Here is a 14,048-nt window from a genome sequence, read left to right as displayed (position 1 = left end):
CAAAGACACTCTCATTCCTGAGACTCCCAAATCACAGATTCAATCCCCCCACCCTGCACCACTATAAACCAGAGCTGAGCAGTGCTCTGGTTAAAAAAAAGAAAGGAAGAAAGAAAAGGAAAAGAAAGAAAGAGAGAGAGAAAGAGCGATACCTACAACACTAATTCACCACTTGAGAAGCTTTCCCCTACAGGTGGGGCCCAGTGCCTTAAACTTGGGTCCTTGAGTATGTATATTTAACCAGATGCACCATGACTCACCCCTCAGTGTTTAACCTATGAAACAGGCCTAAATCACCCCTGTACTGGCTTGCACTCTAATTTGGTTATTTCATAAATGTATACCAGGTCCAGCAGGTGGTGCAGTGGCACTAGACTCTCAAGCATGAGGTCCTTCCTGAGTTCAATCCTCGGCAGCACATAAATCTATCCTAAACCACTTTAACTTACTAGCAAGAAAGAGAGAGAACCAGAGTAACACTCTGGCATATGTGTTGCTGGGAACTGAACTCAGGACCTCTTGCATGTCCCACTCCATTGCTGCACCACCTCCCTGGCTGCTAACGCAAACTACTTTAAATGGTAAATGAAAAATAAGAGTGTTAGGGGTCACAAGTATTGCCCTAGATCAAGAACTTTTTTTTAAAGGTGTATTTATTTTTATTTCGATAGAGAAGGAGCAGGACTGGAACACTACTCAGTTCTGGTTTATGGTGATGCCAGGAATTGAATCTGCAGCTTCACAGCCTCAGGAATGAAAGGATGATTCACTACCACTGGTTTTATCACCATGGCCTGAAATATTGCTGGGCTAGCTTTGCGGGCGGGAGAGAGACAACCAGGAACTCATGGCTGAGTGGGAATGCAATCCAATTCTTACTGATTAGAAGAGAATCTGCCTTTATACCTTCTGAGACAGAAGTGGCAGGCCGGAAAAAGGAACTGGGTAGGAGAGTGGGTGGAGAGAAGGAAAAGAGCGGGAATTCCATCTAACCAGTGGGGATTAAACCAATGCCCTGCAGGCAGGGCGGGTCTCAGGCAAAACAGTGATTATGTAAATAGACCACAGCATCAAGCAATGCAAGGGAACCTGGCATGATGATCAACACGGATAGAAACAAAAGCAGAATTAGCCAAATGAGAAATGATGACCAACAAAATATGTCTTACAAATGCTTCCATCCTGCTTCACACACAGGCCACCTGCCTTCCCAGCTAGAAAGAAACTTTCTTCCTGGTGGTTCTTACAAAAATCTCAGAATAGAGCCTCATTGATACAGCTTGGTTCACATTCCCATTAATGACCAAGCCAATCATGGTGGTCTTTTGGTTATGATAATGCAAGTTGATCAGGTTTCTTCATCATGAGAGATGGGATCTCTACCCTGTGGCATCAAACCTCCAGATAAGGGAGGAGAACTTGGGAAAGAATTGATCCCTGGGGTCAAATTGAAGGACTTGTACCAGAGAAGGGAAGTTGGTACTGAGTGGGCAATGTGTCTCCACTAGCCACCATCTCATTTAGTTCCCTACAGCTTGTAAGCAGGAAAGTTTTTTGTTTCTTTTTTTTTTTAATTGGGGGGGGTGTGATGGTTTACAGTGTAGTCTTTGACACATAGTCACAATCTCACATCTCCTCCTGATAGATGTTTGAGAGACACTCATTCCCCCAAATTAGGGCCCCCTTCCCCATCACACACCAGGACCTCAGTTTGAGGAGGGGAATCTTAACTCCAAAATATAGCTTCTTGAATCCGAGTTCCATAGCAGAGGTCTGCTCATTCTTTTCCTGCTTTGGAAGGGAGAACTTTTCAAATCCTACCTTATCTTTATTTCTCTATGCTTTCTGGCTATTACACTGCCTTCAGATATTTGCTACATACATACGTGCATCTGTACATACACACAACTTACTCATTATATTGTCACCATGTCTAGTAGCAGGTGATCTGAAATTTTCATGTGTAAAGGAAAGAAGGCACAATAGAGTAAACCATGGTTTTTCTCGTGATCTGATGTGCAAACAACCTTCCGTCTGGGTCTGAGAATAAGACAGAAAGGGGAAGTGGGGGGAGGAGAACTCTGTTTAGCTTGTTAAAGAATGAACTGACCTGACCTTCCACTGAACTGTACTGTCCCAGAAAGCTTTGATATTCATGATCTTCATAATTGGTGTGGGACATCCATCTATAAAGGCCAAGTGGGTTTTTGCCTCTGTGAGCACGAAACTGTACACAGGAACAAGTGTGTGTACTACTCATGTTTATAGTCTTAACAGGGGAGACTGACAGTAAATGGACAGAAAATCAAAATAATTCCAATCTGGATAGATGTTGAAATGGACTGAACAGACTGAGAGGGACAGCTCCTTTCAAGTATAGGGAGGTCAGAGACCAGGTACATGAACTGTCTTCATTATTAATGTTTTGAAGGGAATACACATTGCCCTGGAGGAAAAACATTTGATTGGGGAGGTGAGAGCTCTGGATATTGTCACTGGACAGATGAGCTAGAAAGGTTTGGGTGAATGTGAGAGAGATCAACTTGGTGCTCAGCTAGAATCTTTTTCTCTTTGCTGATTCTAGAGGATTCTCTCAGACATACTCTGGTCCTTGGGAACAACATTAACGCCTGACTTCAGGGCATACTTGAAGCCTGCATACCTATATCTCTCCCTTCCTTAATCCAGTACCTGAAGGGTTCTGTTCCTGCATAGACTCATGTCTTTGGGGGGATTTTTGGTGACTGTCCTTCTCTTGACCTCTCTCACAGGTGTACCAGGACAATGTATACTCTCTAGATTGCAGATTCCACTCCTTTAAGAAGGTACTTTATGAGATGGGTCCTGAATACTCCAGCAATGTGGAGCTTGCCTCCTTCCACTCCACCTCCAAAGGATACATGGGCGAGTATGTTGGCTCCTACCTCCCTCCTGCTGTCTCTGGACTTGCCTGATCCAAGATTTCCTCTGCCCTACTCCACGGTTGACCCACTGGGCAGAGGCAGATGCCCTCATCTACTGCTTTCATTGGTCTGAGAAGTAAGGAAGCAGGCTGTGTCTCCCCTATGAGAGAGTCTAATAGTGTGAGGACAATCCTTGGGAAGGAGCTCATAAAATAATATTGTGTCAAAAAAACCAAAAGTAATAAAAACCACAGCAGCTGGCAACACTGGTGTTCTGTGCCAGCCAAACATCCCATTCTTGCTCTCACCTCAACTGAAATTGAGGGGCTAGGGAAGACAAACTTAATGGATGCAAACTTAATGCAACCAGGCCAGTGGGCAAAGCTCTATGATCTCTGTGTTTTAGCACTGAGGTCAGAGCAGCAATTGAATGCTTTATTCATTCCATTATTGTTTACTGATCACCTGCTCTGAGTCCAGTACTGCATTTGGCACCAAGACTATAGTAGTGAGCAAACTACAAAACCACAGGGTTTAAGCTAGTATATTTTGGGGGCCTCTTTGTTATTGTGGCTTACCCTAACCCCTAGTGTAATAGCACTGCTCCCAAGGGGCACAGGATTCAGACCTGGCATCTCTGCACAAGCTCTAGGGCTTGGCACATGATTCACTGGTAACAAAGAACATCAACCTGAGGACTTTTTGGCTGGAACTTTTTGCTACCTAAAAACACAGCTAACGTAAAGCTTATGTTCTAATTAAAAGACAGTGTCAATACAAGTTACATCATGCATCATCTGGAGAAAAATAGAGGAAAGAGCCAGGATTTAAGAGGGGTCTCAGGCTTAAATAGTGCCTCACTGAGGATCTGGCTTTTATGTGAAGACCCAAAGGGAGAGGAAGAGACTTTGATGCATGAGGTTATAAAGCCCCAGGTTCAATCCACCATAACTCAGAGCTGAGCAGTCCTAGTAAAAATAGTAATAATAATAATAAATAATTTGACCAAGAGTCAAGGATATAAGTCAACATTAGAGCAAAGGACATGCATGCCTGTGGCCCCAGTTTCAATCCCTAGCACTGCTATGTGCCAGAGCTGAGTGGTTGCTCACTCTTTGTGTCTTTCTAACAAAAATAACTCTTTTTTTTTTTTTTTTTTAAACAGAGCACTGCTCAGCTCTAGTTTATGGTAGAATGGGAGATCGAACCTGTGATTTGGGAACATCAGGCATGAGTGTGTCTTTGTATAACCATTATGCTATCTACCCTCACCCCCCAAAAATAAGTCTTTAAAAAGAAAAGAAAAAATATTTGACCAGATTGTGCCTTTAGGATTGGTACTCAGTTGGTCTTGATATGTTCAGGGCTAATTTATGCTGGTTTTCCAGTCTGCCTCAATAATAGTGCTGGCTTCTTGCTAAAAGTTCATGTGCTATGTAGCTCTTTTCCTAAACAAATCTGCTTTGTTTACTCATACCTATCCATCTCTTCATCTGTGTTATAGATACTCTTACACAGTTATCTCTTGGATGTTGGAATCCTATTACACTCAGATCATGATCACCTACAGACTTACTATTTTGCTTAACTTGATTTTCTGCTCACCAGCAGAAAATTAGGGAGAAAATTCCTTCTTTCGGTCTTTGTTATGGAAAACTTTTCTCAGATCCCATAATTGTATTTTAGGGTAGAGAGGATAGAATAATGGTTATGAAAGAGACTCTCATACCTGAGTCTCCAAAGTCCCAGGAATGAGTCTTTTTGCACAGCCACTATGTGATCTCCCTTGTCCTAAAACACTCTTTGGATCAGACTGTTGAACTGAACTGGCAAAGACAGATTCACTTTCCAAAGTTGAAAGTAAATTATGGCATCTTAGGAAATGTAAGTCTGGGAGATAACTCACCAGGCAAAATATACACTTTACCATATGTGAGGATAAGCCCCTGGCACCACATGTGAGCCAAGTCAAGAGGTCAAGTGGTATTACATTTCTCTTCCTACCTGCCTCCATCTGAAGTTTCAAAAAATAATTAGGTGCTTGAGAGGTAGCACTGCTCTAGTTCCTGCATTAGGTTCTGAGTTCAATCCCCTATACCACATATTGATTGATTAATGCTCTTATTCTCTCCCCCACACACACTATCATGTAAGTAAACAAATATTAAGTGGCTAAGGAGATAGCTCATCTGTTAGAGCATTGGTCTTGCATGCGTGAACTTCCCAGTCCAATCACCACCACCACATGTATCAGAGAGTGATATCCTAGTTTGTCTTTCTCACTTTCTGTTTCAGGTGACACACTCTCATATATAATAAATAAAATAAACATTTTTTTCTAACTGAGTCTTCTGGGCATGGTGAAATCATGAGGGAATGAAGCCCTAGTGAGCAATAAAATAAATATTATATGATGGCTAGTGGAAAAACATTTGTAGCATCATAAAAGGCCTCTTAATTTAAAAAAAAAAAAAAAATCCTCAGGCTGATGCTCTTTGTTACCAGGGACTCATGCGCCCATTCCTTAGAGCTTGTGCAGGGAAATGCCTGCCCTGTGTCATGTGCCCCTTTGGAGCAGGGCTGTTGTATTAGTTAGAGTTCTGGCTAAGCTGCTATAATAAAAAGGCTTTAAAATATGGTGAGTCAGGGGGCTGGGCTTTAGCTAGCAGGTTAAGTGCACATGGTGCAAAGCAAAAGGACCAGCCTAAGGATTCTGTTTTGAGACCCCGGCTCCCCACCTGCAGGAGGTCGCTTCATGAGCGGGAAAGCAGGCCTGCAGGTGTCTATCTTTTTCTCCCCCTTTCTGTCTTCCTCTTCTCTCTCAGTTTCTCTCTGTCCTATCCAAGGAAAACAAAAATGGGAAAAAGTGACCTCCATGAGCAGTGGTTTTGTAGTGCAGGCACCAATCCCCAATGGTAACCCTGGAGGCAAGATAAATAAATAAATAAAATAGTGACTCAAACAAAATGATGTCCTTTCTTCTTCTTTTTCTTCTTCTCCTCCTTCTCCTTTTCCTTCTCTTCCTTCTTTTTTTTTTTTTTTTTTGACATAACAGTCCAAAGATAGGAGGGAGCCTATTCAAGGACTGTCTCCATTTCTCAGGCAGTGGGACAAAGAGACAGCATGCCTTTTCTTGTGATATGGAATCTTCAACTGTTGGTATCATTCACTTTCCATAGCTAAGGACTTGGGCATACTTGCCCACTCAGTGTTACAGAAGATTTTTGACAGATTTTTTATTGCACTTAACTGAGGTCTCTTGGTTACTGACTGACAGTTTCTCACCTTGCCCTTCAATTTCCAGGTGTGGCTACAGAGGAGGCTACATGGAGGTGATTAACCTGCACCCTGAGATCAAGGGTCAGCTGGTGAAGCTACTTTCTGTGCGTCTGTGCCCACCAGTGTCTGGGCAAGCTGCCATGGACATTGTTGTGAACCCCCCAGTGCCAGGAGAGGAGTCCTTTGAGCAGTTCAGCAGGGTGAGTCTGCAGTTCTGCTGCAAAAGGGTCTATTGGCCCACATATGTTCGTGTTTACCATAGTCAATCTCCCTCCAGATGCCTCCCAAGGGTATGGCCTCCAGAGGATGCTCTTGGTTTCCATTGGCATCATACCTACTCTTGCACAGTTAAGTGTGACAATGTAGCTGGATGGTGTTTTGAAGTGGGAGGACTATGCATATGATTCCATTTCTTCTTCCGTTAGCACTATGCATAGTCAGCCACACTGACAAGACAGATTTGTGTCCCGAGAACACCCTGGGAGGAGAGGGATCTGCTCCATTACGAAACTAGAAAGGGGATTGGCAATGACCTTAGACCTTTATCTGGACTAACCAGCTCAAAATAATCAAGTCAGACCAATAGCAAGTGACAGCACATCTCTAAATAGCATAGTTTGGTATATATAGTACATTCACAATGTTATGTAGCCAGCTCTAGAACCTTTCCATCATCCCAAATTAAAAGCTCTGATCTCATTAAACTGTAGCTCTCCAGACCTTCCTCCCTGCTACCCTATTTTCAATTTTCTGTTTCTATGAATGTGACTGCTCCAATGTATCCTAAGTAACCCATATAAATAGAATCATAATATAGTAATCATTTGTTGTCTGGCTTGTTTCACTGAGCATGCCTTTAAGGTTTGTCCATGTTATCATATTTACCTCTTTTTTTATTGACTTAATAATGATCAACAAGACCATAGAATAAAAGGGGTGTAATTCCCACCACCAGAGTTCTGTATCCCATCTCCTATGGAAGCTTTCCTATTCTTTATCTCTCTGGGAGCATGGACTCAGGATCATTATGGGGTTCAGAAGGTGGAAGGTCTGGTCTGGCTTCTGTTATTGCTTCTCTGCTGGACACAGACATTGGCAAGTCAATCAATACTCCTGTTTCTGTCTTTCCCAAGTGGGACAGGGCTCTTCTGCACAGCAAAATAAACCATCACCCAAACAAAGAGACCCCTCACAGAATGGGAGAAGATCTTTACATCGCCATACATCAGACAAGATGCTAATAACCAAAGTATATGAAGAGCTCACCAAACTTAGCAATAAAAAAGGAAATGACTCAATCCAAAAGTGGAGAAAGGATTATGAACAGAATATTCACTACCGAAGAGATACAAAAGGCCAACATGCATATGAAAAATTGCTCCAGGTCACCCATTGTCAGAGAAATGCAAATAAAGACAACAATGAGAGAATGTCATACATCAAAAACGACAGCAGCAACAAATGCTGGAGAGGTTGTCGGGACAAAGGAATACTCCTGCACTGCTGATGGGCATGTAGATTGGTCCAACCCCTCCTTAAAGCAGTCCGGAGAACCCTCACAAGGCTAGAAAAGGACATTCCTTATGACCTAATAATTCATTTCCTAGGGATATTTCCTAAGGACTCAATCACACCCATCCAAAAAGATATGTGTATACCTATGTTCATAGCGGCACAATTCATAATAGCCAAAACTTGCAAGCAACCCAGGTGCCCAACAACAGATGAATGGCTGAGAAAGTTGTTGTATTTACTTCATTTTTAAGGCTATATATTATTCCAGTGTGTGGACATACTGCATTTTCCTTACTCATTCTTCTGCAGGCCATACCTCTTCTGCGCCCTTTCCTAGCTGCATTTGCAGAAGTCCTAGACTGACTCCAGTTTTGGGCACATGTCCAACTCTGACCAGTCATTGATTTGCTTTGCCCAGGTCATATAGTCTATACACACCACACAGATTGAAAGGGGAAGAATAGCCCCCCCCAAAAAAAAAAAATTAAGTGGCCAGGCTCTGTTTCCTAGAACCATTATATTCTACCATCTTCCATCTAGGGCTAAATCCATCCAAATCGGTAGTTAGGAGTTAATTTTTCTTTTCTTTTTCCCCTTACTGGTGTGTGTGCGGCACCGAGGTCATGCCCATGTGCCATTCCACTGTTCCTAGGCCAATATTTTCATTTTAGATAAAGACAGGCGGAGTGGTGGGAAGATATCACAGCACTTATTATCAGTGAGACTTCCTCCAGTTCCTAGACCTTTATTATTTGTTTGTTTTGTTTTTCTTGTTTTCAGGAGTGACATTCTGGTATAAGAATTGATCCAGTGACAAACACTATCCTGACGTTTCCTGCGATCTGAAACTCCCTGTGGTTCCCATGCCCAAGGACACACAGCAGCCTCCTGTGCTGAGTGTCTGTGAAACAAATTCCTACAGTGGAGTCTTCATTTTATCCATCTTCCTGCTTTGCTGTGTTCACATATATACAAGCACACCTCTGCCAGTGTCCTACTATATCCTGGCACTGGAAGAACAGCTTCCAGTATCCATGGAACTATTCTTTCATGTTCAGAGATACTGATTTCTATATTGTCTCTCTGTCTCATCAGGAGAAAGAGTCTGTCTTGGGTAATCTGGCAAAAAAAGCTAAACTGACAGAAGACCTATTTAACCAAGTCCCTGGAATTCACTGCAATCCCTTGCAGGGGGCTATGTATGCCTTTCCTCGGATCTTCATCCCTACCAAAGCCATGGAGGCAGCTCAGGTGTGTGCTCGCTCACATGTCCACTTGGGGACTATAGAGTGGAGGTGAAGGTGACTGTTTCTTGGTTTGGGAAGCAAAAGTGCTGACCCTTAAGGCTCTGAATTTCAAGCACCCGTTCCCAGATGTTATTTACTGTATAAAGATGACTAGTTCCTGAGGTCTAGCCTCAGCACACTATGGTGATGGCCCCTCCAGTGGTGATGACCTGGCCTCTGTTAAATCTGGTACTCTAAAGGCAGATCTCAAGTATGATGTGGGACATGTACCACTGCATAGACACTAGGGAAGCAATGAATGTGTTCTTCAACCAGGCACTGTACCCAAGGATGGCACTTCTCAAATTTGTGCATGTGCCACCTGGGGTCTTATTAAATGTCAGTTTGGTTGAGACATGAGATTATCCATTCCCAATAAGTTCTTAGGTCTTGATCCCTTGAGGATCATAATCCATTTAGTATTTCTGAAGGTATGTCCATCACAACCACAACCCTCCATAGTACATTGTTAAGCATTTAAAATATGGACTCTAATAGACATATTGAATCAGAATCTCAGATATTGAAGTCTGAAAATCTGTTTTAGAGCCACCTCATGTTATGTAGTCAAGGTGTAAGAAGCACTATTAACAGTGCCCCCAATAGAAGCCTTTTCCCAAAAAGTCCCACTGGGTGCAGACCTTACAGGCCCACATTTCAGAGTATGCTGTAGTTTGGCATACATTTAACCACTATCAATACCTGGAGGAGGGATTGGTACCCCCAGAAGCAGAGCATTCCAGCCTATGAGCATCCTGAAGTTACTTTCAAGTTCTTTACTTCCTGCATCAACTCTGTCCTCAAAGGAAAAGGAGAAGAGAAGGGCCCAGCTATGGGAGGGAAACTATTTTATCTTCATTTGACTTTGGATGTTTAGTAGTTTGTGAGTTCAAAGCATTGGGGCCAGTTGGTGGTGTACCTGGTTAAGTGCACACATTACAGTGCACAAGGTCCTAGGTTCAAGCCTCTGGTTCCCACCTGCAAGGGGGAAGTGTCACAAGTGGTAAGGAAGAGCTACAGGTGTCTATCTTCCCCACTCCTCAATTTCTCTCTGCCTCTATCTAATAATAAAATAAATAAAAGTATTTAAAAAAATTTTAAAAAGAGAGAGCGCAAAGCATTAATTTTGAGAGACTGAGTTCTAAGTTCTGCCCTGTTCCCATAGGCCCACAAAATGGCCCCAGATATGTTCTACTGCATGAAGCTCCTGGAGGAGACTGGCATCTGTGTTGTGCCTGGCAGTGGCTTTGGGCAGAGGGAAGGCACCTACCACTTCAGGTACAATTTCCTCTCTGCACTAGGGGGCTGGTCCCAGGTTTATCTCAGGAAATATGAATTTCTTAATGGCTTCAGAGCCCAAGTTGTGTGTATCCCCTGTCTTTTCTGTAGTTATACCCTCACACTGTCCTTTGAAGCCTAGCTGAACCCATAGGCTTGGAAAAACTGGGTGGACTCTTAAGTTCATCTCCTTGATGTCTTTGTCCCTCCACCAAAGGCTCCATCTGTCATATATCATTCTAAAATTGTCCTGGTGGTGTATTTCTTTTATTTTTCACTCCATCATGGCAGCATTCAGCATCTCAGTAGCTCAAAACCGACTAAGATGTCGCATCTGAAAATCATGATAATTAGCTCTATTCACTGTGTCTTGTTCTGTAGGGCTCTTACCTGTGCCCCACCATGGATGGGAAATCCCAGAATTGAGCAGACAGGAGCAACTAGAACAAGGTTTACCCAGTGATGCCAATTCAATTCAGAATAGCACCTTCTCCATGCACAGTGCTCTCAGATATTCTCAGTACCAGTTGCTAAAAAATAAAAATGTCATGGGTTATTTACTTAACACTTGGAGCTAAGTGTTGATGTAGTCAAGGTCATGAGCAGTTTGCTTCAATGGACAAGCAAAGCTTTTCTATTCTGGTTAGGTTCACCATGGAGATTTCAACTCTTGTTATAAACCCATGCTTAAATCAAAAGGGTTGCATAGTTGGGAAACATAGTGACAGTATTGGAGGAAAGTGCTTATTACCAAGGCAGTCTGGGATTCCTTTGGAAGGAGAGTTAGGGGGTGGGGGAGAAATCCATCCAGTATGCTTGAAGAATCTCTCTGTAGAAAAAAAAGAATCACCAAGCGTCTTGCTCTAGAAAAAACCTGACATATTAATCAGAATGTTATACATAGTAGATGTAACTTAATGTACCATAAATGCTGGCTACCAGCTCATTGATTTTGTGTACATGTATTACTTGGGTAAAAAAATAAATGTATGAGTTGAGGGTGGGGAATGATGCTGGAACAAGTGCCAAGTGCTGTTCAGGTCTGGTGCTATGGCAGCAGGCAAGCCAGGCATGCCTCGCCCCATACCAGGTCATACTTCATCTCTACTAACACAGATGAAGGAGTGAGTTCTAGGCTTCATTGCTCTCCCATTTTCTAGAACAATTTGTGTCCAGGCTAACATTGTTATGTTTCCTGACAGAATGACCATTCTTCCTCCAGTGGAGAAGCTGAAAACAGTTCTTGAAAAGGTGAAAGACTTTCATATCAACTTCCTGGAGAAGTATGCATGAGGCCTCTGTGGGCTACAGAGGGAGACCCAGACACCTGCCCTCCCTCCTGATGCCCACTCAGACCAGACTGAACTCACCTCCCCCAGCAACTCTGCCTCAGGCCTTACAAAGGCCACTGGGCGCTTTCATTGTCATTTTGCCCAAGGAGACTTCTTTCTCTGTGCCTTGATGTTGGGAGCACTTCTCTTTTGAGCAAATGTGAATTGGGTATGTCTCAAGAGCCCTGGTTATTGTTGGTTTTTTGTTCTGTTTCGTTTTGTTTTTTTTTTATCCAACCAAAGTAGAAGGGAATTACTCAGTGTTTGTGACTGGTGGTCTCAGAATCTATTGTTAATGTTCGGAAAGTTGATTTGAGGTTTAAAATAATCAGGGTATTGGGTAAAATGTTTCAGATTTGGAGAAGTAAGATGGTTTAATCTTGCTAAGGGCTGGGAATCCCAACTCATCACCATATGTGAGTATTGATCCCTTAGTATTGTGAAAATCTAGTCCTTCACACAGGACGATGTGGAGGTTGTCTGGAGACTCAGAGAGGGCACACCACTCTAGCTGGAAGGCAGAAATTGATAGTGAGGGCAGCTGTAGCTTCAACTCTGGTCAAGGTCAGTGAGCCTGACAGTGGAGGATTGGGTGTTGGTCAGACACTAAGTTGAACTAGCTTCCACTTGGACCATGCAGCTGCTAGTAGGGATTGCACACAAGTACATTGGGGTATAGCATTCTCTTGCATGCATAGACTGGCCCCCACAGTGAGAGGTCTCTCTGGACTTCAGGAATACAGGGTCAGTTCAGCAGTATTCCAGTCTTGAGAAGAACCCAAGTAGAATGGCATACAGATCCATCTCAACTATTCTCCCATTAAGGCATGATTGAGCCTTTTCATACATTGCCTCTTGCTGACAACAGCAGGGCCAAAGAAACACTAAAATGGTACTAGTGAGAGAGGGGCATCCTTAAGGTAAAATCCAGTCAAATTCCCCTCCTCCCATAGTGCCTGTTGCATTGTTTTCACACTGAATTTGGTCCAGTTCCTAACTTGTGATCCAGTTTGAAGTTTAAAGATGTTTTGACTTAATGCATAGTGTCTTACCTCCACATTTACTGCTGGCTCCTATCCCAGACTGGCATCAGCCTTCTCTCCAGGTGTCATCCACCAAGTGTGTAGCTTCCCAGGTATTAGCAAACATGAGTGTCAGCCAGCATACTCCAAGAAAGTGGACTCCACAAACAACAGCAGACTGAGTTCCCTCTTCACAGAGAGCCTTCTTTTCATCAGTTTTTTCCAATGGGCAGTTAGAGAAACCAAATCTCAGCAGCCAGGGGACCCAAGCAAGTCCCAAACTGAAATTAAAGGAGGTAGAGAAATGGAAGAGGCTAAAGGAAAGAGCTTTGAAAAGAGCTTTTTATGATATAGTTTCTATGTTGGGTCCATGCAGGGTAATGAAATGGAAAAAGTCAGTCACTACTTGGTAGCATGATGTCCCAATGAAGAAGTAGTCACAATATCAAAGAACAAAGGGAATATTTGAGAACTTTTCTTTCCTTAAAAAAATTAAGAATACTGCACTTGTGAGTGTTATATGATATATAACCCAAAATGTGTCCCAGAGTTGTGATTCTGGTGAAAAGGTTAAATAGTAGATGCTGGTATATATTTTCTATTTTTGTAACAATTGCTTTTTTCACAGGGGGAGGAAGGGTTAGAATTTATAGTCCTAATAAGACCAGTAGTTTTTATAAACCTCTACAAATTATAAATAACCCCTAAAAACTTTGCAACATTTACATGATTTTTTAAAAGATGTTATGTACACTTGGTTTGCTTTTTAAAGTAAATTCACATGTACATTTACTAAAACAAACATGTAGTAGTGTTAGCTTATTTAGGAGGTTAACTTAAGGTAAGAAGGCTGATCATAATAGATTTCATATTCTGCAAGTTCTGTTCTGGTGACTTTCTTCTTTGGGCACTACCAAAGCAAACTGTGTCATTTGGGGTCCCACTTTAAGCCTATACCTGTGACATTTTGTTTGTTTCGTAACAAGGGGAAGTGAGGGGTGCTGGCTGTACATTGTTTGGTCTGTCACCTAGCCCCCTTGAAGCAGTGTTTGGCTTGTGGTGTAGGATTTTCAGGAAGAACTGATAGAGTTATCTGTCCCTATTTTCCCATCTCGATTTGCATAAGCATCTTTTGACAAAAGGTACTTAATAATGACTCTGCTGGAAATTTCTAGATAATAAAATATATGTCCAAAATGGTGACTATGCTTAACTTCCCTTGCTTAAAAATCACAGGAACATCACTAATTGTCTTTATTCAACTTAGTTTATAAAACAATTTTTTGCCACATACCACAGATTTCAATTATAGCTTCTTCAGATTCCATTCCTTTTAGGTATAAACTCTCTAGGACTCTGAGCTGCTTTTCTCTGTCATTTGAGTTGGAAAAGTTTTATGAGTTCTCTGAAGTGGGACATTGCTAAAACAAATAC

The 14,048-nt window shown here is 42.4% G+C and overlaps 1 protein-coding gene across 1 annotated transcript in view; it reads left to right on the top strand.

Annotated features, from left to right (window-relative positions):
* GPT2 (glutamic--pyruvic transaminase 2) overlaps positions 1–13,817 on the top strand; it is a 51,867-nt gene extending 38,050 nt beyond the window's left edge. Inside the window, exons 8-12 of the mRNA XM_007537709.3 lie at positions 2,772–2,908; positions 6,208–6,382; positions 8,793–8,948; positions 10,149–10,261; positions 11,464–13,817. Coding sequence (XP_007537771.1) covers positions 2,772–2,908; positions 6,208–6,382; positions 8,793–8,948; positions 10,149–10,261; positions 11,464–11,554 — 672 coding nt within the window. The 3' untranslated portion in view covers positions 11,555–13,817. The remainder of the gene's footprint in view (positions 1–2,771; positions 2,909–6,207; positions 6,383–8,792; positions 8,949–10,148; positions 10,262–11,463) is intronic.
* The last annotated feature ends 231 nt before the right edge of the window (positions 13,818–14,048 follow it).

The sequence above is a fragment of the Erinaceus europaeus genome, chromosome 2 (assembly GCF_950295315.1).
Source record: "Erinaceus europaeus chromosome 2, mEriEur2.1, whole genome shotgun sequence".
Lineage (NCBI taxonomy): Eukaryota > Metazoa > Chordata > Mammalia > Eulipotyphla > Erinaceidae > Erinaceus > Erinaceus europaeus.
Note: the sequence above shows the minus strand (reverse complement) of the source record. Positions and strands in the feature narration are given on the sequence as shown.